This window comes from Trematomus bernacchii, unplaced genomic scaffold, assembly GCF_902827165.1.
Source record: "Trematomus bernacchii unplaced genomic scaffold, fTreBer1.1, whole genome shotgun sequence".
NCBI lineage: Eukaryota > Metazoa > Chordata > Actinopteri > Perciformes > Nototheniidae > Trematomus > Trematomus bernacchii.
In genome coordinates this window covers 1,815,322-1,841,723 of record NW_022987552.1, presented here as the reverse complement: position 1 = coordinate 1,841,723, position 26,402 = coordinate 1,815,322, and the positions used below count along the sequence as shown (strand labels likewise).

Here is a 26,402-nt window from a genome sequence, read left to right as displayed (position 1 = left end):
CTTGAAAACAAAAGACTCTTTTAAAGAGTCTAGAAGTGTGAATCAAGCCTTAGATGCAACTTGGTATTTTCTGAAAACTGTCCAACGTAAATCGACAAATCTGAGGAATTTAGATGCAACTATATATATTTATATATTCGTGGTTTCAGGAGGGATGAAGATCAAATTCCTTGTTAAAACTGAATGTGCCGTCCCCCAATACTAGAAGGACAAAAGAGCTTTAGTTACCAGGTAACGTTAGGGTTACACTATGTTAAAAGAGATTATCCAATTAGCCCCAGTCTTCTTTCTCACTGAGACATTATGATGTAAAAACAGCCATCACTCAAACTGACAAGAGACGAGGCCGTTTGTTAATGTGAAACTCTGTGAGGCGTTGTAAAGCACAGAAGAAGAAGCACAGCATGGACCGTTGGGAAAAAAAGAAGAAGGTGGCGAACAGAAAGAAGCAGATGAGGAAATAACCCTGAGTGTTGTTATAGACTTCAATTAAAATCCTTTACAGATGTTAGCTGGCATCAGATAAGTGTGAATCTGTACTGTCCTAAGAGATGTCATTAAAATAGGGCTATAGGCAAGAAACAGAAAGACATCTAACATTAGATCCATCGGATAATATATTATATATACAATATTTAGTACATTATTAAGTCATAAAACGTATACTTTCTTCAATGGAAAAGCAACAAAATATGACTGATATGTTATATTCTTACCACTCTTTTAACCCTAACCTCATCCGTCAGGATCTGTTAGATATCATTTGTCAGAAATGAATCAAAGGCAAAGCTGATGAGTCTATATTATAGAATATATTTCTTTCTAAGCTTTGAAATGTTTCATATCAAAGATCATTTTCTTGTACTTCTCCTCCAAGGCTTGATGCACAAACGCAGCTCAAGGTCTAAGTTGACAAAGCCATTACAATGAAGTCATTTGAATGGTTTTAAAAAAAGAGTACCATCGAGGTACATATAGCTTCTCTTGGATAACTGGACTTAAACTCCCACTGTACATTTTACATTTATGTTCAATCTAATATTTAATAATCCATTTCTTGCACAATTAATGTATATATAATATCCTGCTTTTTATTTGTTACCGTAAATTTCCACATGTATAATTCTAACTTTGTTCATGCTATTTTATTTCTATTTGAGATGATTACATTTTGTTTATTTATAGTCTTTTAATTTCTCTTATGTACAATGCCTTTTCCTTTTATGCTGCTGCAACACAAACGTTTCCCAAATTGGGATCAATAAAGTACTTCTTATCTTATCTTATCTTATTTAAGATGTTTCTTACCCAGAGATGGCAAAAGTACACACATCCTTTACTCAAGTAGAAGTACAGATACTCGTGTTTAAAAATACTCTGGTGAAAGTAGAAGTACTGACTAAACTTCTTTACTCAAGTCAAAGTAAAGAGGGCTTTGAAATGTACTTCAGTAAAAAGTTCCCATAACTAGCAGCTGTTTTAAAGAGTACCTGACCTCCCTTTATATTAACAGAACAATAATGTCATTGTTAGCTAATGAATGTTTCCATGCTGAACAACGGCAACATGACAACGTTTTCATTGGTCCCTCTTCTTTAGAGAAGACCAGGAAATGATGGATACACGGATCGTGTTCAAATCAATAGGCACGCAATGACTCTAAATAATAATGATCACGCCACCAAACACACATTCAAACTAAAGGAACCAGCCTGTTTGGAAAATGTGAGAAGTAGAAAGTACAGGTATTTGAGTTCAACATGTAAGAAGTAGAAAGTACAGGTATTTGAGTTCAACATGTAAGAAGTAGAAAGTACAGGTATTTGGGTTCAACATGTAAGAAGTAGAAAGTACAGGTATTTGTGTTCAACATGTAAGAAGTAGAAAGTACAGGTATTTGGGTTCAAAATGTAAGAAGTAGAAAGTACAGGTATTTGGGTTCAAAATGTAAGAAGTAAAAGTAAAAAGTCGTCAGAAAAATAAGTAGTGGATAAAGTACTGATACCAGAAACATGTACTTAAGTACAGCAACGAAGTATTTGTACTCCACTACCTCCCACCTCTGCTCTCACCATGTGTGGAAGCTGGATGTTGGCGAGGCTGTTGATGAGCGACTGGCTGAGGTTGGCGAGCTCGTGCAGCAGCGAGTCGTTCTGATGCTCGATCACCTTGTTCTCCTCCTCGATGGACTTCAGGTTCGTCTCCATCGAGGTGATCTGCCATGAGAGGACAACAATTGTGAGCAGCATTTACTTTCTTTTATAATTGTGCACATTTCTGAACAATACGACCACTTTTGAAACTGTGCAGTTCTTCCACTTTTCTGCACATGTGTTTTCACAGTAGTTTAGTTCATGTTCTTATTCTGTTCTGTAAATGTTTATTTCCAGTAAAAATATGATATCTAGTCATATATAAGCCTGTTCTGTCTACAGATGTGCTAAACAAAAGCCAGCTGCTATTTAAGAAGTTTTTATATTTTGCAAGCGCTTCCGTGTAAAAGGCTGCATCATCTGCATACAGTCTGATTTAGTGAAATTCCCGTTACAACTTTTTTCTATATTAACGTCATAAACCCTTAAAGGTCGGGTAGGTAATTTTGGAGAAACCAGCTCGAGATCGCTAAAATTTGAAAATACACAACCGGAGAAAATCTGCCACTTCCTTACAGAGCCCCTCCTCCAACACACACGAACGCGCACATGACCAATGAGGGCACGAGATAAGTTTGTGCCCAGATGGAAGGCTGACAGGCAGGTAGGCCATCCAGTTATTTTAGCCGGGCCGGCTCAGATGATTGGTCGTGCTTTTTACAGTACTACGGCTTCCACAGATGATATTTTTCTATGGATTTTTTGTCAAAGCACTTCAGATATTCATTGCTATCGGGATGTTAAGAGCATTCCATGGAATACAACAAAAAGTGTATCTCGAGCCGGTTTCTCAAATGTACCTACCCCACCTTTAATACTGACAATAGTTAAACAGTTAATACACATTTTTAGTCTGTCACTAGACTCTGGTTCGTCTCCATCGTGGTGATCTGCCTTGTGAGGAAACCAATTGTCAGCAGCATTTACTTCGACAATTTTGCACATTTCTGAACAATACGACCACTTTTGAAACTGCGCAGTTCTTCCACTTTTCAAATATCTGCACATGTTTTTTCACAGTAGTTTGTCATGTTCTTATTCTTTCCTGTACATTTTAATTCAAAGTAGAGATTGAATATCTATTAATATACAAACCTGTTTTGATTAAAGCCTTGTTTACTCTTCATATCTGGTGAACAAAGGCCGGCTGCTCTTTAAGAATTTGAGATATTTTGCAAGCTCTTCCATATAAAAGGCTGCATCATCTGCATACAGTCTGATTTAGTGAAATGACCTTCACAATTGTTTTTCTATATTAACGTTTTAAACCCTTAATACTGACAATAGTTAAACAGTTAATACACATGTTTAGTCTGTCACTAGACTCTGGTTTATTTTGTATCTGGTTTCCAAAGGAGCATTAACCCATACACCTAATTTATTTATCTGAATCAGTCGAAAAGGGTCTTACTTGTGTCCTCAGTTTTATCATGTCGGACTCCACTTGATTGTTGGACTCGTTCAGATCTTTGATTTCTTCATCCAGCTGTTTGATTTCTTCATCATTTTCGATGCCTGACACCAAAAACAACATGTGATCAGATTTAGAAGCTGCGATTTTTCTTCTTCTTTTTTCAAAATGGTTTTTATTGCGTTTGACTCTGACCTTTGCTTGCTCTTTGCTTGATTGTCAGCATCTCCACGCCGCTCATCCTCGCCTTCTTCATGGCCGAGGTGGCACGGGGACAACCGGAGAGACTGGAATAAAACACACACACACACACAGGCATACATTGACGAAAACTTGACTGATATGGGTTATCAATTTGCTGCAAAATGTACAAATCTGTGCTAGCTCATATCCTACAGTACAAATGAACAGCTTCTGCCTAGGAAGTAATTGTTATTATAATACCATATCATCTGCATAAGCATATTTAAATGAAAACAGTAGCCAATGACACAAAGCCACGCCCATCTTATCTTATCTTTCAATGAAAACTCAAAGTAAATACAGAACTGAGTCCAGATCAAATGCACGCTAAAGGCTCTTTGAGCATGTTTTCTCTCAGTGATTGTACTGTTATGTTAAATGTTTGTTATTTGTTTTTCATGTATTGTGTCGTATCGTATCGTAAAGACAGTAGCCAATGACACCACAATTTCATTCGGGATAAATAAAGTCCTATCTTATCTTATCTTTAAACTAAAACAGTAGCCAATGACACAGAGCCACGCCCACCTCCGATGTGTGAGGAAGCTCCCGCTGACGTGTCCCGATCCGTCACAGCCGGGCGTCGGGCAGCTCATGCCGTCGGTCTTCCCCGACTTCCAGACGAACTGCGACCCGTTCACGTAGCTGTCCTTCTGCCGCTTGGCCGCCAGGGGGCAGCCCGACGCACTGCGGTGGGACGCGTACTTCCCCGTCACATGACCCTGCCCGTCACAACCCGGCACTGGACACCTGAGAGGAAGAAGAGGAAGAAGAAGAAAAAGTCCAGGAGAGGAAATTAATCAGTCAGAGTTTAGTTGCATTTGTTTGGTTTTTCTAACTAGCATGGGGGAGTTCTTGAAACCCTTAGATGTATCACCTCAAAATATTGTTAACCTATCCAAAACGATATATGCATACAGTTTCGTAAGCTTATCAGTATTTGTTTTAACGCAAACCATGATCTTTCTTTAAACCTTACGCAGCAGTTTTGTGCAAACCTAAGTTAGATGTTTCCTGTTAAGACAGAAGTATATTTTGAAAAGACTATTTGGAAATGGACAAATGGGGCGGGTCATTTGTAGGAAAACACAGGAAACAAACCACTTCTTTTCATTAGATTTGCAAACCTTTGTATCGGGATATGTTTGAGTTACTGAGCTAAAACATGAAAACCACTGCAGATTTTTCCAAAGTGTCTGTTCGGAGGGAGGGAGGTCACAACAAGACGGGTTTTTTTTCCTAGAAAAAAACCTGGAAAAGAGGGGTCGTCTTAAATTCGGGGTCTAGACTTTTTGATGTAATTACACAGTCACGACAACAGATCAAGTCCAACGAGTGTTCCCCCAAGCGAGACACCGTCTTAAAGTACGGTAACAGCAACAGCAGAGAGCTAGAGACCAACTCCAACAACGTGGCTCAAAAGTAGCCGAGTTAATAATCAAAAGAGGCGAAGTTACGATGCCAATTTTAAGATAATGGTGATCAACGAAGCAGAGTCATCAAACAACTGTCGAGCAGCAAAGAAATATGGTGTTACTGAGTGTAATGTTAGAAGATGGAGAGCCCAAAAAGACTGCCTTAAAATGTAAACAGTGGGAGAAAAGCATTGCGCGGTCCACTTCCCAGAGCAAAGAAAAAGGTATTTTTCCAAAAATGGGTCTTGAAAAAGAGGGGTCTTCTTATATTCGGGTCAATACGGTAATTTCCAAGGCCCCAAAGATGAGCAGGACGCACTCAGCTTGCTCTGCAGATGACACCTCCTCAATTTCTACCCAGCCTCCTTTGCTTCTAGATCCCTAAACGCCTTCCTTTGTGACATTTGTTCTGATTAAAAATGAGCCTGAGCTGAGGTTAAGCTTAATTATTATCCACCGTTAACGACGGAGCAGCAACAGCTGGCCGCAGACTGACACCCGCTGAACTTAGATTCTCAAGGTCGTTTTGTCTTAGCATTACGGCTCTGCTTTAAGGGAAATGTCAGACGCTCACTAGTGCTAACCTTTAGTGGATCGGGTCTGCTGGGAAACGTGAGGTGAAGTGGAAAACTAACTGTAGATCCTTTCTAAAATATTCCCTCCCAAAGTAAGAAAGGTCAGCGCACACGGGCCACATTTTAAGAGACAGTGGATGGATGGATCGGTCTGAGAACTGTCACTGTAATGAGGCTATTTTTATATCTCTTTATATATTCATAGGAAATATGAATGTTGAGGTTATAAAGTTAGGAAAGTGGTATCAATACAGAGTGCTCCGTATGTTCTAAGGCGCAGATTTGTTGGTACATTTTCAAGTTAAATTACTCATCAATTAGTCAACAGAGACAGATACAACACTTATATTAATCAATTCATCGTCATAAGTAATATGTCCACTTTTTCCAGCATCAAAAGGCAGCTGTTTTTGTTTTATTGACACTATCCGGGCAACAACACCTAGTTGAAAAACTGTGCTACAGAATAAATGTTGATCATTGTAACCCTAACCCTAACCCTAACCCTAACCCTAACCCTAGCTGTCCACAAATCCAGGGGTATGTTCCAATACCTTCAAAATTGCATTTCTTTTTCTTCTTACTTGAATTGTCCCGCCACAGTAAGAGATTGAGGGTTCAAGGTGCAGTTTTATGACAGAGTAAGATGTCTTAATTGAGTGCATACGGCATGCTGTACTTTGTAAGTGCAGCCTCAGGTTGTATTAAAGTACAAATATTGATTTAGAAAACAGCCCAAGTGTGCAAAGCTTGTTGCAACTTCATCGAGAATACAACTAAAGTACAGTATCTGAATCTTGTCAACGTGACAAAGGGGAGACCATAGTAGACTTTAAATCCTCAAATTGTCCGAAACGTTCCTACAAATGAATCCTAATTTGAATAGGTGTCTGCTGGAAGTGTAAACAGGCAACTGGTTTCCAAACAAGTATGTCATAAATGCTTGATATCTCCTCAAAAAATTAAATGTTCTCTCTCATTAAAGGTGGGGTAGGTAAGTTTGAGAAACCGGCTCGAGATACACTTTTTGTTATATTCCATGGAATGCTCTTAACATCCCGATAGCAATGAATATCTGAAGTGCTTTGACAAAAAATCCATAACAAAATCTCATCTGTGGAAGCCGTGGCGCTGTAAAAAGTACGACCAATCATCTGAGCCGGCCCGGCTAAAATAACTGGATGGCCTACCTGCCTGTCAGCCTTCCATCGGGGCACACACTTATCTCGTGCCCTCATTGGTCATGTGCGCGTTCGTGTGTGTTGGAGGAGAGGCTCTGTAAGGAAGTGGCAGATTTTCTCCGGTTGTGTATTTTCAAATTCTAGCGATCTCGAGCCGGTTTCTCAAACTTACCTACCCCACCTTTAATGTCACAAAATTAACTGGTTTTCATCGTCATTCTGTTTGTCCTTTCCTTCTCGACCGCTCGGGTTCATAAGGGTTTTATTTAGCTCTTGGACTCTTGTTTTTGGCTGTGAAACACATCTCTGTGACTGGATGTGATGAAGGTGTCTGGCTCTCTTCCATCAGAGAGAGTTAAGGAGCTAATTTAAGAGCCTTATTTAGTAAATTGATGGAATAAAATGATTGCAAAGATACTTTTTGGAGGGTACTATTCAAAGTTCCCTCCTGAAACTTCCCATTATTCATATTTAAAAATAACAAAATCGTACTTGATTGGCTCCTGGTCGTCCTTTTCCTCTTTGCTGTGGAGGATTTTGATGCCGCTCTTCTTGGCTCGTGGACATCCGGACAAACTGCGGGACAGAAGACACACGTATATATAAAAACCGGTACAGGGGAGTACTGATTATTTCATTTGTTGCATCTCCAAGCATGACTGCAGCCAGTTGTTGTCTAAAGCGTGGTTACTGCACCTCCTGTGGGAGGCATAGTTTCCAGTGATGTGTCCAGATCCATCGCAGCCGGGGGTCGGACACCTGAGGCACAAACAGAAGCGTTAAAAAACGGCCCTGAATTTACCACCATCCAGGCCTGGTCTGCGGTCAAATCATCTTAGAATCCATCTTTCTTGGGAAGATTGCAAACAAACTATACTAGCTGTACGAATTGTTTTAATGCTAACAATGCCAAGATCCGTGTTTTGATCTGATTCCTGTTTTATTTTGAAGGTCTGCGGTCAAATCATCCAAGAATCCATTTTTCGTAGGAAGATTCCTACTGAACTGTACTAGCTGTACGGACTTTTTTAACGCTAACAATGTCAAGATCCTTGTTTTAATCTTTTGTCTGTTTTATTTTGAAGGTCTGCGGTCAAATCATCTTAGAATCCATCTTTCTTGGGAAGATTCCTAACGAACTGTACTAGCTGTACGAACTTTTCTAATGCTAACTATGTCAAAATCCTTGTTTTGATCTGATTCCTGTTTTATTTTGAAGGTCTGCGGTCAAATCATCTTGGAATCAATTTTTTTAGGATGATTCCTAACGAACTGTAGCCTACTAGCGGTACGAATTGTTTTAATGCTAACTATGTCAAGATCCTTGTTTTTATCTATTTCCTGTTTTATTTTGAAGGTCTGCGGTCAAATCATCTTGGGATCCATCTTTCTTGGGAAGATTCTTAACTAACTGTACTAGATGTACGAACCTTTCTATGTCAAGATCCTTGTTTTTGATCTGATTCCTGTTTTATTTTGAAGTTCTCTCCCACTGTGTCTTGTTACTTCCTGTCTTTGAGTGTTTTCCCGCCTGTTTTGATTGTCTGTCCTTGCTTTAGCTGCACTTCATCCCCTCGTTAGTTTCAGCTTGTATTTAAATCCTGGTTTTCTGTTAGTCTTGGTCAGATTATTGAATGTCCTTCAATGTGTAGATCTGGTCTGGTCTGGTTTGGTCTGGTTTGGTCTGTTCTGATCCGTTCTGTTCTGTTCTGGTTTGATTTGGTTTGGTTTGGTCTGGTCTGTTCACGTTTGGTCTGGTTTGGTCTGGTCTCTTCTGGTCTGGTCTGGTTTGGTCTGGTCTGGTCTCCAACCCTTACCTTGCATTGCCTGAATAAAACCTAAAACAGTGAAAAATTGATGCTTGGCATGTGTGGCTATAAATCCAAATCCATGGCTTTAATGTTGATGGTTTATTATTTCATCTTCTCCAGTCCCTTCTCTTTTCTTTTTTGTTTTCGTTACTCCAAAAAATGTAAGAAAGATGTTCAACGGAATGTCAATGAGCTCTCGAGCAACTGTGAAAAGGTAGCTGGCCAAATAGCGTAGTTTTGGATGTGCTCATTTTCTTTTAAGACAAACCAACATCTCCATAGTCTCTGAAGTCGATCTCTTTGCCCCGCAGTCGTCCTTTTGACCTATTGATCTTTTGGAAAAGCGGTTAGGAAAACACTTCCTGTAGGACAAACGTAATTTGAGTATTTGACCGCAGCCCAGGTCTCGCTTAGTGGTCTTGACTGCAGCCATGCTCTGAACATGCTCGGAGTATTTCAAACTGAAGAATCACCTGAGTTCTTGTGCGTTGGGACTCATCATCCCGCGGATGTTCTTGTCGGCCACCTGGCAGCTCGACAACCTGCGGGAGGAGAAGAGATACAAACTGAATATTTACAATAATTCAACCTGACTTTGAAGCTTGTATTTACTCAAATTTAAACACAGAAACTTTTTAAAGGTCCCCTATTATACTGTTCTTCATCAATATATCACAGGTCTCAGATATATACAGAACCTGTCTCTGATTGGCTGAAACACCAAACAGATCATTGATCCCATAATCCCCTCTGTTTCAGCCCTGTTTCAAAAGTGCTGATTCTCTGTCTGTTACTTTAGATGAAAATAAGGAGCCCCTCCCCACGCCCCTCTGAGAGAGATTTGGTTAAAAAGAACTCAATGGTGCTCTAGGAGGAGATTCAGGTGATAAGGTGTGGGGGGGTTACCTTGGTTGGTTATTGGCTAATGGTACCACAAGCCGAAAGAACATTGTGACATCACAAAGTGTACAAAATCTGATCAGCTCATTTTCAGACCGGTTTTTATATGAATGGATCAGGACAAAAAGTGAGAGAATCTTTTTTCCTGAAACTTTTAGAGTCTCTTTAGACAAAGGGGACACATGTTTACTGTATGTATAAAAGACATAAAAAAGTGAATTTTGTATCATAGGTGACCTTTAAGGACTGGTCTAACTTTCCTCAAATAATAACGAAGTGACTGATTGATTGTTGTGCTTTTATCTTAATGTGTGCATATGTATAAATGTGTCTGTAGATTGTGTATATATAGGTATATACATATTTGTATACATATTTTTATATATATTTGTATTTTGTATTTGGGATTGTGGGAAACGGTATTTCGATCTCTCTGTCTGTACACACAAACTGACAGATTGACAATAAAGTTGACTTGGACTTTTGACTTGACGATGATAGTCAGTTAATGTTTCCCATGATGGAACGACATATTGAAGTCTTGTTGGCTTTTATTTAAAGGGGACCTATCATGCAAAATGCACTTTTGTACGTCTTTTATACATGAATATGTGTTCCCGGTGTTCCAGGGAACTCACCAAGTGTCAGAAAACACAACCCTCTCTATTTTCCTCCATACCCAAATCTCTAAAAAAGGGGCTGCAACGGATCTGATAAAAACTGATCCAGATTTGAACACTGTCCTGACGTCAGGACGGTGGTGCTACGGCTATTGGGCCAACTCCACCAATCAGGAGGAGACAGCCACGGCCATTGCCGTTCGAAAGCGCTGGAGACGCTGTAGTACAAAAAGTATAAATATGCCTTATATAGGTATGGTCCTACACTATATTATTCAAATATAGCATGATAGGTCCACTTTAAGCTTGTTATTCAGGGTTGAAGTTGTTGAAATAATCTATATTATGTAATCATGTGTTGTAAGCCATGCTCTTGAGTTTCATCCTTTAGTTTATTTAAAGAGACTTTTGTACCATTAATGTGCACATGTCTGTCTGCAGCGTGTTAGTGAGCATAGGGTCTTGTAACATGTGATTGTAAAAAGTCGAAATATATAGTGCTGTGTTAACTAAAAAGAAGTGTATAAAACCTGTGAGACTCTGTTATTCTTTAGACAGACACATATACTCTTGGTGGACTTGACGCAAGTATTCTGGCTCGTATAGTGTTGTACAACAATATAATAATTCCTTCAATCAGCAGTGTGTCTGTGTTTCTATTTTGATATATTTGGTTATGTCTTGAGTGTCTAAGGTTTCGGATCCATGACAAAGTAGAGTTGGTTCTTACGTGATGAGCTCCTTCTTGCCCTCCTTGCAGGGCGGGTACTTGTGGTGTTTGGGGCTGGGCATGGTGACCTCTGCCGGGTAGCGCTGCTCGTCCATCAGCTCCTGGAACGGGTCCATCTCATCGCCCTGGTGCAGGGACGAGAAATAAGAAGACTACGATACGTCACTACATGCTCACAGATTATAATCATATCGGACAAAGAATAATCAATACATCATGATGTGATTTAATGCATCCTTTTTAAAATATAATGTCACTTTGTAGTGCGACACTTTTGGAGAGAGAATTGCCGATGACAATTTATAGTTAGACAGATATTTGAGGCAGTTTTATTTATCCTCTGTAAAACAGTTCTGATTGGCATGTTTGATCATGCAATTTAGTGATAATGTAAGCCTTTTAAAACGTTCTTCTGTTTCTATTTCATCTTTATCAAATTATTTGTTTACAACAAAATAACAATGATTTTAATTTGGGGTGAATTTACGAGTTGACCAACAGAAAAACCTAATAATAATCTTGCTATTCTTTTTCATTCTATGTGGGAGTTTTATTTCAATGTTATGTAATAATAAACTGAATATCCTTGTGTTTTTGACTGTTGGGGCTCTAAGGAAATATATATCTATAGAACAAATTAAAAAGCCTTAATCACAATTTGCATTGCGTTTGAGACCAAATAAAGAAGAAAATGATTGAATGCTTAAAAGCAGTTATTTGACCTGTTATTGTAATTATTGAGTACCCTGACAAAAGTCCCCATTATAACAGCTTCATTTTTGAGCTTTTTCTTCACGTGTAATGCTTCATTGATAAATATGAAGCAAAATTGGTCCCGTTGGGCTCAGAAAATGAGTCTGTGATTCTGTGAATACTGCAGTCTACTCTGCAGTGCTCACATCACATCACTCCTCCCCAAGAATGTTTCAAGACCGCCTAAAAAGAATCCCATCAGCCGGCGAGCTGCAGGCTCCGGCCTCCTCGGAAACGTCGTGCTTCATTAACAAACGCAATTACTCTCCTGATTAAAACCTTTCACTTCAGCGCTCTAAATCCAACGAGGCAAATGTAGCAATTTGCTGCATGGATTGCTCTGTGTGATATCAGATCTGCGAGGGTTTAAAGCGTGCAGAAGATCTAACGTGTTTTACTTATGTATTAGTGCTGTAATTCAGTTTTTTAATGCACCGTGCTCGAAACTCCTGAAGCGTTTATTCAGAGAGAAGCTGTTGATGCATGAAGTGCCGATTTGAACCACATGATGGCGCACTGAGGCTGGTGGAGAAACCTCATCAACCAGAGCTATTTCAAACTTAAAGGAGACATATCACAATCACTTCTAAGTTCATACTTTTGTATTTGGTTTTAAAAAGAACACGTTTTGCAGCATTAATGTTTAAAAAATACAAAAAACGTCTCCTAACATCTGTTTTCACATTCTATCTGAGATTTCTAACTAACTGTACTAGATGTACAAACTTTTCTAATGCTAAAAATGTCAAGATCCTTGTTTTGATCTGATTCCTGTTTTATTTCTGAAGTTCTCTCCCACTGTGTCTTGTTACTTCCTGTCTTTGAGTGTTTTCCCGCCTGTTTTGATTGTCTGTCCTTGCTTCAACCATAGTTAATTTAAACTTAAAGGAGACATATCATGGCCACTTCTAAGTTCATACTTTCATCTTGGGTTTTTAATAGAACATATTTACATGCGTTAAAGTTTAAACAACAGATTATTTTTCTCGTAACATCTGTCTGAATATACCCGTTTTCACGTTCTGTCTGAAACGCCCTGTTTTAGCGCCTGTCTCTTTAAGGACCTCATCTCAAAATAGCTGCTCTGATTGGCTGGCATTTCTTGTAATCAGAATTTAAATGTACCCTAAACGAGCGCTACTGTATAGTTAAGAAATCACATCCTTTTACAAGTTCATAGTTTCTCAATAATAATAATATACTATGGGGGTTATTTCCTATCTTTATTCAAGAGCGTGGTATTTAAATTTGAGAGCATACTTTATTGATTTCACGTTCAGATTATGTATTTCTTTCCCTCAAACCCTGTCCTCACACTCAAATAGTGCCTGCTTGCACTTAGATTTGCTCTGCTTCTGCTCAAACTGTACGCTTGCACTCAGATATATTGCTGCTTACAGATTTCCTGTGTTCCAGCTTAAAACCTTCTCCTCGCACTCAGGCTGTTTCTGTGCGCTCGTGAAATGTCTGCTCTCAGATTTCTTCTGTGCGCGCTCGGATCTTTTGTGCAACAACCCTGTCAAAATCCCTCAACCAATAGGAGGCCAGTTGTCCTTGCGGGTGCGTTCGCTTTACTTATTAGAGCGTCCCGTAAGGGCGGTTCCTCTTTGGTTTATAAACTACCGCCCTCCACGGCTTTATAACATAACATGTACTTCACTTGTTTAATTTACAACTTTTAGAAGGGGGGAAGCACAGTTAGTATATATATATCAGCACCTTACATAATAGCTACGTTCTGTGGCGGACTGGGACTAAAAATTGCTAGTGAATTTTCCGACCGGCCCCACTTCTGTACCGGACGTCCCATGTCCAACATGGAGCAAAGTCAAGGACCCCTATTGTATATAGATATTCATATATCACGGCCTGAAGTGAGCTATTGCATTTATAAAACGGTTACCACGTGTGGCTGGCAATATGATAGAAAAATACACACTCCAATTTAAATAGTTTTTATTATTAAATAATGATGTTCAAAATAAAATAGTCCCTCCGTTGCCTTCTGCACAAAACATAGTGCGAGGTGGTTGCTATGCAACAAAAATAACAGCTAGCGAACATATTAGACAGACAGCATTGTCGTCGTTTAGGTGCTTTGTTTTTTCTGGAGATAGGCACTTCTCAATCCACTCCTCCATAGTAAGGCCACCCCGGAGGTCGAAGTTAACCTTAAATGTTTCCATCTTAAGCTTTGTTAGTTAGTTTCGTAACGGACGTAATGTAACAGTTGTAGCTGTTGGTTGTAGCTTTTCTCAGACGCGGAGGGATACTGACTTGTGAAAAGTAACTACAATTATACCCGGGATATACGCTCATTATATCACGGCTAAGAAACATCAGATTGCTTGATTTGACTTGTCCGTTTTAAATATACTAACTGTGCTTACCCCCCCCCCCCCCCAAAAAAAACAAGTGAAGTAAATGTGATAAAGCCGTGGAGGGCGGTAGTTTATAAACCATAAGTAAAGCGAACGCACCCGCAAGGACACCTGGCCTCCTATTGGTTGAGGGATTTTGACAGGGTTGTTGCTCAAAAGATCCGAGCGCGCACAGAAGAAATCTGAGAGCAGACATTTCACGAGCGCACAGAAACAGCCTGAGTGCGAGGAGAAGGTTTTAAGCTGGAACACAGGAAATCTGTAAGCAGCAATATATCTGAGTGCAAGCGTACAGTTTGAGCAGAAGCAGAGCAAATCTAAGCGCAAGCAGGCACTATTTGAGTGCGAGGACAGGGTTTGAGGGAAAGAAATCAATAAAGTATGCTCTCAAATTTAAATACCACGCTCTTGAATAAAGATAGGGAATAACCCCCATACAATACGGGCTTACACCTGCTTTTTATCCAAAAAGGTTTGAAAATCAACATTTTTTCAATAGATTATGGGACTTAGAAGTAAAGTAAAATAAATCCTCTAATGATTCCTCCCACTCGTAAATGTAAGAATAAATGCCATCTATTAAATTACTTTGACTTAAAAGTGCTCTTAAGTTTAGGAGATGTACATAAGTAAAAGAGAAGCTGTAAATGTTCTGAAGGGATATATCTATAAGTCAGATTTATATTCATTTGATTTATATATTAAGAACATTAAAATGGCTCGGTCTTATAGAGAAGCATTTTGATGAGGAACATATACTTTTTAAGAGACATTGTGTGTGTCATAACTCTGTATTTAGTCCCTTACATTTCACTTCCATGGTCACATAAAAGTTGCTCTTAAAGGTTCACTCTTTGCAGAAAGGAAAAATAAATAAAAAAGTAGTTTTTTCTCTCTTCGCCGCTGTTAATTACTCAAAGTTCGATGGTTACAGATCCTTACACATTGTTTTAAGATAGAAACATTTCTCTGTTTTACAGCATCCATCTTTGTCTCTGTCCTTTCTCTTATTATTTGGCTGCAAGTGCTATACCATTTCTATTTAGTGGCTCCAGGGTGAGCAATAACAGCAGAAACTCGGCTGTGATGTACAGTTTTGGCAAGCACTGTGCCGTTTCCATGCCTTTGGTTACTGCAGCTGTACATAGTGGACCTTTTTAAACTCACAAAATTCCCTCTTATGTATGTAAAGCGATGCAAAAATGATGCGTACTAGAAACCAAAAGTACGCCCTCGCAAAATAAGTTCACAACTTCTCCATAGTGCTTTTCCGCCGTGCATCAGAGCACAAGCATCCCTTTAAAAAGCTTATAAAGCGTTATCATCTCTTAATCTATGTGTGCACCCTTTAATATAAACGCCTTAAATCTCTCAATTTCATGCTTCATATTATCCTTACTCTGTATGATCAGGGGACAGACTGCCTTAATATTAGATAAGGTGGATAACGCCTTTAATAAGAACTGTAAGGGCAGAGTGTGGAGAATGAGCAGCATTTAGAGCTTCAATTTGGTGTGAAAATGATTCAACTTTTACATCAGTTATTCAATGGTTATCATACAGTCCTCTTCAAATGACACGTTTTAGGTGGCTGTTGGAGTTAAGACATATCATTTTCTCTGCCTCCATATCAATGAACTTGTTATAGTTTGAACTGACCCCATTGTATGATATTGTACGATGTCTATACACTTTTAACTATTGCTGATGACTGTAAACTTACCCCAGCAAACCATTGACAATACCTGGTGATTGCAACATTGATTATGACTGTAAAGATCAAACTATTGTAAATAAACTACCCAATGAAACCATTGATGATAATTTTTTAAACTTTGAATTATAGAAAATTGACCCCCGGCTTTCAACTATTGTACAGAAGTTACCCCAGGAAACCATTGATGATGCTTTTTAACCATTTTATAAAAATAACCACAAGAACCCATAAAAATAAGCTTGTAGAACTTTAACTATTGGATGGAAATTACCCCAAAAGTGCCATTGATAATGTTACATTTGCACTATTGGATGGAAATTACCCCAGGAAACCGCTGCTGATAACTGTAATTTGTTTAGATATTGTTAATAAATACCTCAAAAACCCAGGAAACCATTGATGATCATTTTTTAAACTTTGAATTATACAAAATGACTCCCGGAAACCATTGACGATATACCCAAACTTTTAACTACTGTACAGAAATAAAATGTATAAGTTAATAAACGTTGATTTATAGAAATGATCCCAAGAAATCAATGACGTTGACTGTTTACTTCCAACTATTTGATCAAAATGACCACAGGAAACTATTGATGATGCCTGTAAACTAAACTATTGTATAGAAATTACCCAAGGAAACCATTAACATGACTGTAAATTCCAACTATTCTACAGAAATTACCAGGAAACAGCATTGCTGATGACTGCAAACTTTGATCTATAGGTATTACCCAAAGAAACCAATGGCGTTGACTGTTTACTTCAAACAAATGTATCAAAATAAACCCAGGAAACCATTTATGATGCCTGTAAACTAAACTATTGTATCGAAATTACCCCAGGAAAAAGCATTGCTGATGACTAGGGATGTCCCGATCACCTTTTTTTGCTCCCGATCCGATTCCGATCATTTGATTTTGACAATCTGCCGATACCGATTTTTCCCGATCCGATCTTTATGCAATGCATTAAGAGAAAAAAAAGGTAACAGATAACGGCTGGTCATCCAACGCGATGAATTCGGCTATCTTGGCTGTTATTTCTTTGGCCTTTTCACTGTTCTGGGGCAGTTTCTCTTTCCTTTTAAAAGTCTCTGAAAGTGTCGGTTGTTTCAGTGCCGTTACGTGAGTGGCCACTGTGTACTCGTCGTGTTGTTGTTGGTGTTTGTTTCTCAGGTGGCGTATTAGATTGGTCGTGTTGAACGTAGCTCTGTTCTTTCCACCACGCGGAACCTCCGCCTTGCAAACATTGCATCTGGCTGTTACACTGCCTTCGCTTTCAATTTTATAATACTTCCAAACTCCTGACATTTTCTCTGTCCCGACTCCCGAGTCACCAGCTGAACGTAGCCTCTTGTTAGCTTACTGCTACTATTAGACACTGCGCCCTGCCCACTCTGTTGCCAGATTTGAGAGAAATAAGCAACCAGGTCTATGAAAACAAGCCCAAAAGAAGCAACACATACATGATGTTGTGTAATTTTAAACCAAAACTAAGGCCTCAGGATGACTTTAAGACGTGAACATGGTCATTTTTGTATTGTAACATTAAATAAAATAATAAAAATATTTTATAAAAAAAAAAATTCCCGATCCCCGATTTTTTTTCTCCCGATTCCGATCTTTTGAAAATCACGTGATCGGCTCCGATCCCCAATCACGTGATCGGATCGGGACATCTCTACTGATGACTGTAAACTTTGACCATTAGGAATTACCCAAAGAAACCAATGGCATTGACTGTTTACTTTGAAAAAAAGAGATAGAAATTACCCCAAGAAACAATTAACGATGACTGTAAATTCAACCTATTCTATAAATATTACCAGAAAGAAGCATTGAGGGTGACTAAACGTTGATTTATAGAAATCAAATGATGACGTTGACTGTTTACTTCAAACTGTTTGATCAAAATGACCCCAGGAAAACAGTGATGATGACTGTAAAACTTGAGCTATAGAAATGACCCCAAGACACTATTGACAATGACCGTAAACTTTGAATGATGTATAGAAAATACGCCAAGAAACCATTGAGAATGATCATACGTTCAAACTATTGTATAGAAATGACCAAAAAAAACATTGATGATGACTATAAACTTTGATCTTGAGGAATAACCCAAAGCAATCATTGAAGTTTACTGTTTACTTCAAACAAATGTATCAAAATGACCCCAGGAAACCATGTATGATGCCTGTTAGCTATAAACTACAACTTGTATGATGTTTTTTCTGTGTGGTGAACCTTCTTCTACCTCTTTGTGGTCGTGCTCGTCCCCGATCCGTTTGATCTTGTAGTCGACGGGCAGGTCCCAGCAGTCGGCTTCGCTCAGCTGATAGCACCGGCTGCTGAGCAGAGCCTGGCGCTGCGGAGACATCGGCTGCAGGGGCGTCAGCACGGTGCCACTGCCCTCCGGACCCCCGGGCTGCCCCCCCACATCCACTCCCCCGCCATCATCCAGATCTCCAACCGGGCTCTGAGGAGGGAAGAGAGGGGAGGATGGTGAGCAGAGGTGGGAAGTACAAATACTTCATTACTGTACTTAAGTACAATTTTCTGGTATCAGTACTTTACTCCACTACTTATTTTTCTGACGACTTTTTACTTTAACTTCTTACATTTTGAACACAAATACCTGTACTTTCTACTTCTTACATTTCCCAAACAGGCTGGTTCCTTTAGTTTGAATGTGTGTTTGGTGGCGTGATCATTATTATTTCGAGCCCTCTTTACTTTTACTTGAGTAAAGAAGTTTAGTCAGTACTTCTACTTTTACCAGAGTATTTTTAAACACGAGTATCTGTACTTCTACTTGAGTAAAGGATGTGTGTACTTTTGCCATCTCTGATTGTGATGGTCAACAAGCAGAGAACTGGAAAAACAATGACGCTGGAGAATCTAAAAATAAGGTTTATTAAAATGCATGGCCAAGAAAAACTAAGAGGCGAACACAGGTATAAAGTCACATAGTACGCCACCTAAAGATTAAGATGGACATCAAAACACTTCCTGGTGTGACCTGAGGCCTACATTAAGGATTCCTAAAGGCAGACGGGAACAACCGGGCTCTGATGGAGGGGAAGAGAGGGGAGGATGGTGACGGTCAACAAGCAGAGAACTGGACGAAAAACAAGGAAGCTGGAGAATCTGATGTCTAACTCTGATGTCTGCTCTTACATTAACCCAAAAACCATTCATCATCACCAAATTGTATTTAACACTCTTTTAAGCTGTAGACAATGTCTCAGAGGGCAGGTTTGCATGAATAACTGCAGTGAATATACAAATAATAATCGCTGAAAATGTTTTCCAAAATTAAAATGTTGTCGATTTGGTTGTGTAATATCTGATGGATGAACATATTCTAGGGTTACCCATTCATTTCCTATGGCGGTCATTTTTTACTGGGAAAATCATAGGTGTAAGAAAGTTGACTAAACCACTCAAAATTGAAACTGGTGATCAGCAAATGTTATATGTTCATAAGCCTACTGTGGAGGATATCATAAGGCCTTGAGACAATCAAATGTGAAACACAATACAATACTTATGATTGATGAAAGTAGTAAATCGGTCAGATTTGATCCGAACACAACAGGAGGGTTAAAAGGCTTGGCCAATAAAAAATTAAAATGAAAAATACAAGCAAATACAACTATGCAGGCATATTGTATGCCACCTAAAGATGGACATAACAACACTTTGTTGAGTCTAGTCATGTTTCATGTTTTTGTTTAGTCAATTTTTGTATTGTCTCCCACTTCCTGTTTTGTTTTGACACTCACCTGTTACGTTTCATTCCAGGTTCCTTGACTCCCTACCCTTGTGTGTGTCTCCCGCTCTCATCAGCGCCAGCCCCGCCCCTGATTGTTTCCACCTGTGCCCAGTTACCTCTTGTTTAAATTCCCCAGTCTCCCCTTGTCTTGTGTCAGTTCGTCTTGTCCTGTCTCCATGTCAGTAGTCTGCGTACCAGCAGTTACTTATCTTATCTCAAGCCTGATTCATGCTCCTGATTTTCTTTGTACGTTTTGTTCCTCACTTGGTGAGCGATTTTCTTTTATGCCTTGTTGAGCCCTTTTTCACCTCGTTTAAGAGTGTCGATCTTTTTTTGTATTTCTATTTTTTGAAAATAAAGTATTTACATCTGTCTCCCGGGTCGTGCATTTGAGTCCTTTACCTTGTGTATCCTGCTGTGACCTAAGGCCTACACCAATGATTCCTAATGGACATATAATATCAAAATATGTATAAAGTCTCAACTCAGTCCACATTTTGTAACACAGGTTTTAAAAGTTTGGATCCTCAAACACACTTTTTAATATTCTAAAAAATATCAATATGCCTTAAATTGTTAGTATTGATCTGTGTGAAAGTTTGATTTCCCTCAGACTACCTGATCCATATCTGGGTCTCTAATACGTTTTTATCATGTTTGCAAAGTTTTTGTTAACCCTTAAAGGTGGGGTAGGTAAGTTTGAGAAACCGGCTCGAGATCGCTAGAATTTGAAAATACACAACCGGAGAAAATCTGCCACTCCCTTACAGAGCCTCTCCTCCAACACACACGAACGCGCACATGACCAATGAGGGCACGAGATAAGTTTGTGCACAGATGGAAGGCAGACAGGCAGGTAGGCCATCCAATCATTTTAGCCGGGCCGGATAAAATGATTGGTCGTGCTTTTTACAGTATTACGGCTTCCACAGATGACATTTTTTAATGGATTTTTTGTCAAAGCACTTAAGATATTCATTGCTATCGGGATGTTAAGAGCATTCCATGGAATATAACAAAAAGTGTATCTCGAGCCGGTTTCTCAAACTTACCTACCCCACCTTTAAAGGATGATGCTTATTTTATTACAGCTTGGGTCTTATTTTTTTAATAGTTTTATTAATTATCTTTTCAGGAATAATAACATTGTACTCACCAAGTTGACTGCTGAGATCTGGAGAAAACATGGGAAACATGGGAAAAAACAGTTAATCCAGATGATCTTAATGACTTTTAATCAACGGTAAAACAGCATCCAGAACTAAGAGGTTCAAAGTAGAAACAAGAAGTAAATCTGTATGTGGTAATGGATGTTTAAAAACAGACCGTTTTTGGTCAAATAAAAAAATGTTTTAGTAATTTTACCACATTCCCATATCTCAACAATTTCCCTGGTGGGTGCAATGTTATCATTACTGATAGAAAAGTTGGTGAAAACAACAAAAATGCAACTAAGGTTGTAAAAAAACATGGAATATTCTATAAAAGTTGCATAAAGAGCATGAATCAAACATTACATTTACTTGCACATCTCAAAACATTCTCTTGCACTATTTTATCTGTTTTAATTGTTTTATGTCCTATATATATTCATGTTACTCTGTTGTGACTTCAGTTTTTCATTGACATATCTACACTGTAGCTAATGTGCAAATGACAATAAGGCCTTGAATTGAATTGAATACAGAATAGCCTAAATATGAAATAATAAACATCCTTTAATGTAACATTTAATTTCAACTGAATGCAGTTTTGTCCAGTTCATTTTCAACATTTTACTTGATATCTCATACACAAAATATCCTAAAAACCTTAAAAACATATCAGGATGACTTGTTAATGTGAATTTATTTGGCAGTGAGAGTAAATGAACCCATCTGTACCTGTGTGAGCAGGTCCTGTGATTTCTCCAGAGCGTGGGGCAGCTCTCTGCAGCGCGTCGACAGGTTGAGGATGGCCGTGGCCGCCATGTGCGCCGCCTCCATGTCGTGAGTGTAGTCGAAGCTGCTCTTACTGCAGGTGCTGCTGGCGCTGCTTCCTCCTCCTCAAAGGCAAAGGCAACTGTATTGTCAATCTTTGTTTGTGTGTACAGACAGAGAGATTGAAATACCGTTTCCCACAATCCCGAATACAAAAATACAAATATATGTAACAGTTGTAAATATGCAGTGGTGTTTATTGTTAAATATTTCATTTAGTCATTTAGTATAATCACACAAATGCTGTGTTTTGTATTTAATAATTCTGTGTTCTTTATTTATTAAACGTTAAATACCTGACTGGTCTAGAATCAGTGGGCGGAACCTCCAAAATGTAGTCACTACTCAGAAGCTTATTTTTATGGGGACTTCCCCTCTTCATATTGGGTCCCTCACATTTCCCTCTGCCCTTTTTGTGAATGTTCCACGTGAGAAGAGTCAGTGTGAGGGATAACTCATTTAATACTGATTTGTTGTATATTGTCACTGTCAGTAAATAATTGGAGATCGCCTCAACGGTATGCTGGCTCGGGTCTCATCCTTCAACAACACAAAACACAACGCAGACACCGCGAATCGACACCGGTTACATCTATTTAAAAATATGTATAAAAATATGTATTTACCTATACCTCCTCCTCCTCCTCCTCCTCCTACTCCACAGCTCAGACTGCTGCTGCTGCTCGGGGCGTAGCTGCTGGTCGTACTGCTGGTCGGGCTCGATGTCTTGCAGTAACGCTTCACTGTACGGAGAAACACACGTACAGCAATATGGATTACTACAATGTCTCTACTGTGACATGTCTCCAGGCTTTAATGTTCAAAAAGCTCTTTATTTCTCTCATACTGCCTGTGCTGCAGCACCTCTTTTCACCCTCTGTCTGAAACCAGAGCCCAGTCTGCTCTGATTGGTTAGCTGGCTCTGTTGTGATTGGTCAACAGCTTAGAGATGTCCCGCCCCCTTAGTATATCACCTACAGTTTATTTTTTAATAAATAGTCGTTTTAGTTTTACCAAACAACATCTTCGTGCATGTCAATCTGTTGGAGCGCTAGCCAAAAGGAGCGTGAGTGTTACAAAGTGATGTCACTATGTCCCGAAAGTAAACAAAGGAGTCCAATGGAGGCGTTTCAAGCAGGGATTTTAACCTTTGCAGACCATTAACTTGCACTAAAACCTTTATAACACACTACAGAAAGGGAACACCCCAAAAACCATAACAGGGCCTCTCTAAGTGTAAGTCTTTGTTGTTGTATCCCCGTTCGACAGATACAAATGAGCGAGGGTTACACGGTGATGTCACTATGTCCCGGAAGTAAACAAAGGAGGCGTTTCAGGCAGGGATTTTAACCTTTGCAGACCATTTACATGCACTAAAACCTATAGAACACACTACATGCATCTTTCAATGCAAAATTAAATCTACATTACATTAAATATCAGGATGTTTATTCTTTCATATTTAGGCTATTCTGTATTTAAGAAATCAAAAAAAGGTATTCTTAATTTTTCAAAAATAAGGAAATATTGAACAGAGGAAAAGATTTAAGGACGAAGAAAAAGGCAGTGATTGTGTTCTGGTGTTGAAAGTGAGAATGGAGTGATGCTGATGGAGGGAATGAGAAAGGAGAGGGAGATAATGGAGGCGAGCCCTGTTTCTTTGGCTTCCAGCCATTAGTGAGACGCAGGCAAGAGGGAGGATTTTTAGACGAGGTGTCTGCGCTCCCCTCCATCACGACTCCCTCCAAAAGCATCACTCCAGATTCTCCATCCAACCAGAACACACTCACTGCCTTTTTCTTTGTCCTTAAATCCTTATTTTTATCCGTCATAAGATGATACAACAACAAAGACTTACACTTAAAGAGGCCCTATTATGCTTTTTGGTGTTTTCCATTTCCTGTAGTGTGTTATATAGGTTTTAGTGCACGTAAATGGCCTTCAAAGGTTAAAATCTCCACCCTCCTCCCTCCTTGGCTCAGTATTTCCATAACTCTTCTCTCATTCTAGCCATGTGGAGAGGCGGAAAACACACCGGCGTTTTCAGCACTTTCACAAAGAGAATACACCGAGTGCTGAGCATGTGTGAGTGTGTGAGTGTGTGTGTGTGTGTGTGTGTGTGTGTGTGTGTGTGTGTGTGTGTGTGTGTGTGTGTGTGTGTGTGTGTGTGTGTGTGTGTGTGTGTGTGTGTGTGTGTGTGTGTGTGTGTGCAAGTACAAAATGTTCTCCTAATAATAGGAAAACAGAGAAATCCTCCATAGTGGAATCTTTTTGGAGGTTTTATTCCCTAAAGTCTTACGGCAAATGAGTTTGACAGAAATGATTCTGTCAAACTGATTTTTAATCAGTTTCCCGAAAGATAAGTCTGACAGTAAATCTGATTCTATCCGCTTTTTTATACTTACATTAATTAGAAATAATGGTTTTAACATCATCAATTAAAACAAAAATGAATGTCAAAGTATGACCGTCAATCTGTTTCTGTCTGTTTTTAAACTTATTTGAATTCATGATAACAATAGGAGTCGATACGTCTGTCCACCTGCTTTTAATACTTTCATTTAAAAGAAATATTAGGAATGAAACCACCAAGAATTCAAATAAAAGCAGGTTTTTGTATGTTTGTCAGAGATAGAGCGTTAGGCAAATAAACAGCAAACAGAGTTAAGACGGACAGATTGCTCGGATAAATTACGATGTGGCGACACCTGCTTCTTCTCGTTTCTACTTGTTATTCTCCTAACTTATTTAAATTCCAGGATTGTGCTGTAGATGCAGCATCTGTCTGTCGTCGCCACCCGCTGTGACATATTTATTTCCACCAGGAAACCAAAGAGGTAGAAAAAAACAAGAACACCGCCAGTCTTTCAAACAAAGGGAGAGAGAAATAAACAACATGAATAACTGATTGTTGGGAAAATAGTGAATGTCCTCTATCAATATGAGAGTAACATGATAACAAAGGTATCCCAACTGTAGCTGTGTACATGACAGGATGTATGATTACCTAGAAGAGCATCAGGACTGTTTTAGGCATATGATAGCTATGTGATTAACATGATGATTCAGCCTCTATGGAGATAGACATATGACAAGCATGCTCATTTCTGACGTGGAGCTAATCTGAAGTAAACATTGAATACTGCTTTCTATTCCTCCATCTTGTGACTGTGTAACTCCCTCTCTTGGATATCAGCATGTGAAGGACACTGTTCAGGAACTAGTTGATGCTCTGTATGTGATGACTCCATTCTGGAGAGGATCACAAATACATGGATCCTGAGATTGAAGCTCAAAGCCGGTGACCAGGGATTATTAACATTTTTAAGTATTCAGAAAAAGTCATGATTTTGAGAAAAGTTCAGGATTTTGAGAAAAGTCATAATTTTGATATATTGGAGAAAAAGTAATAATTTTGAGATTTTGGAGAAAAAGTCATAATTTAAGATTTTGGAGAAAAAGTCATAATTTTGAGATTTTGAGAATAAATCATAATTTTGAGATTTTGAGAATAAGTCATAATTTTGAGATTTTGAGAATAAGTCATAATTTAAGATTTTGAGAATAAGTCATAATTTTGAGATTTTGAGGAAAGTCATAATTTTGAGAAAAGTTCAAGATTTTGATAAAAGTCATAATTTTGAGATTTTGGAGAAAAAGTCATAATTTAGAGAAAAAGTCAGACTGTTGAGATTTTCCAGAAAAAAGCCAACATTTTGAGAAAAAACTCAGTATTTTGTACATGACAGGATGTATGAGTACCTAGAAGAACCGGTATTCCTCCATCTTGTGACTGTGTAACTCCCTCTCTTGTATATCAGCATGTGAAGGACACTGTTCAGGAACTAGTTGATGCTCTGTATGTGATGACTACTTCCATTCTGGAGAGGATCACAAATACATGGATCCTGAGATTGAAGCTCAAGCCGGTGACCAGTGAGATTTTTCTAACACTGATAAATGATGGTTTGCCTTACCATCGAATCCCTTCGGGGAAGTGTCTCTCCCGTGGTGGGACTTGGATGTCGGGCCTCTTTTTCCGTAGGCTCCGTGTTGGCTGTCGTATCCGCCGTAATCGTAGCTCGTCTTTGAATATTTCTCCAGCTCCTTGGCCAGGTTAGACCTCGGCGTGCTGGTGGGAACGTTGTTTTTAAATCCGTACTGAGGAATCTCCAGCTGCTTCACGAAACACATCGGCCTGAGAGGAAACCAGAAGCGGTAACAGACAGGGACGCACCATTTAGCATCTCGGATTTAAGAGAAAAACGTCAAAACAATCAGTCATTATTTCCCAAAGCCAAGTTGATGATATAAAAGACAAAGAAGACGCATTGTTCTTTATGTGTTTGCTGTCAATGCACCATCCCTGATCTGAGGAAAATGTCATCTACAGCTATGTCAAAAAGCTATCCAAACCCCCCAAAACAGAAAGATAAAGTATGCTTTTTTAATGCTATTTCATTTCAGATGTTGACATTTGTCTATTGTACAATGCCTTGTTTTTTTATGCTGCTGCAACGCAAACATTTCCCAAATTGGAATCAACAAAGTACTTCTTATCTTTCTTATGTTATTATCTTTGATACTACATGACAGTTAGAGGTTTCCCTGCATTTTAATTACAACACATTCCTGCTAACTCAGAGTTGGAGGTACCTGAGGACCCGGTCTGACGTCTGACTGGTTTTAATGCCGCTTTCTATCGGCAGGATCTTCTCGTGGACCTTCGTCATCTTTTCTGCAGCAGCGATGG

The 26,402-nt window shown here is 39.0% G+C and overlaps 1 protein-coding gene across 1 annotated transcript in view; it reads right to left on the bottom strand.

The window, feature by feature from the left end:
- The window catches only part of myt1la (myelin transcription factor 1-like, a), an 83,393-nt gene that overhangs the window by 4,659 nt on the left and 52,332 nt on the right, over positions 1 to 26,402 (bottom strand). The window contains exons 13-26 of the mRNA XM_034123786.1: positions 26,306 to 26,402; positions 25,627 to 25,847; positions 22,276 to 22,392; positions 21,554 to 21,714; positions 20,827 to 20,844; positions 18,150 to 18,371; positions 11,040 to 11,191; positions 9,263 to 9,331; positions 7,675 to 7,737; positions 7,471 to 7,554; positions 4,336 to 4,557; positions 3,760 to 3,851; positions 3,565 to 3,668; positions 2,073 to 2,216 (exon numbers count right to left, since the gene is read on the bottom strand). The exon at positions 26,306 to 26,402 is cut by the window's right edge and continues 14 nt beyond it. Coding sequence (XP_033979677.1) covers positions 2,073 to 2,216; positions 3,565 to 3,668; positions 3,760 to 3,851; positions 4,336 to 4,557; positions 7,471 to 7,554; positions 7,675 to 7,737; positions 9,263 to 9,331; positions 11,040 to 11,191; positions 18,150 to 18,371; positions 20,827 to 20,844; positions 21,554 to 21,714; positions 22,276 to 22,392; positions 25,627 to 25,847; positions 26,306 to 26,402 — 1,766 coding nt within the window. The remainder of the gene's footprint in view (positions 1 to 2,072; positions 2,217 to 3,564; positions 3,669 to 3,759; positions 3,852 to 4,335; positions 4,558 to 7,470; positions 7,555 to 7,674; positions 7,738 to 9,262; positions 9,332 to 11,039; positions 11,192 to 18,149; positions 18,372 to 20,826; positions 20,845 to 21,553; positions 21,715 to 22,275; positions 22,393 to 25,626; positions 25,848 to 26,305) is intronic.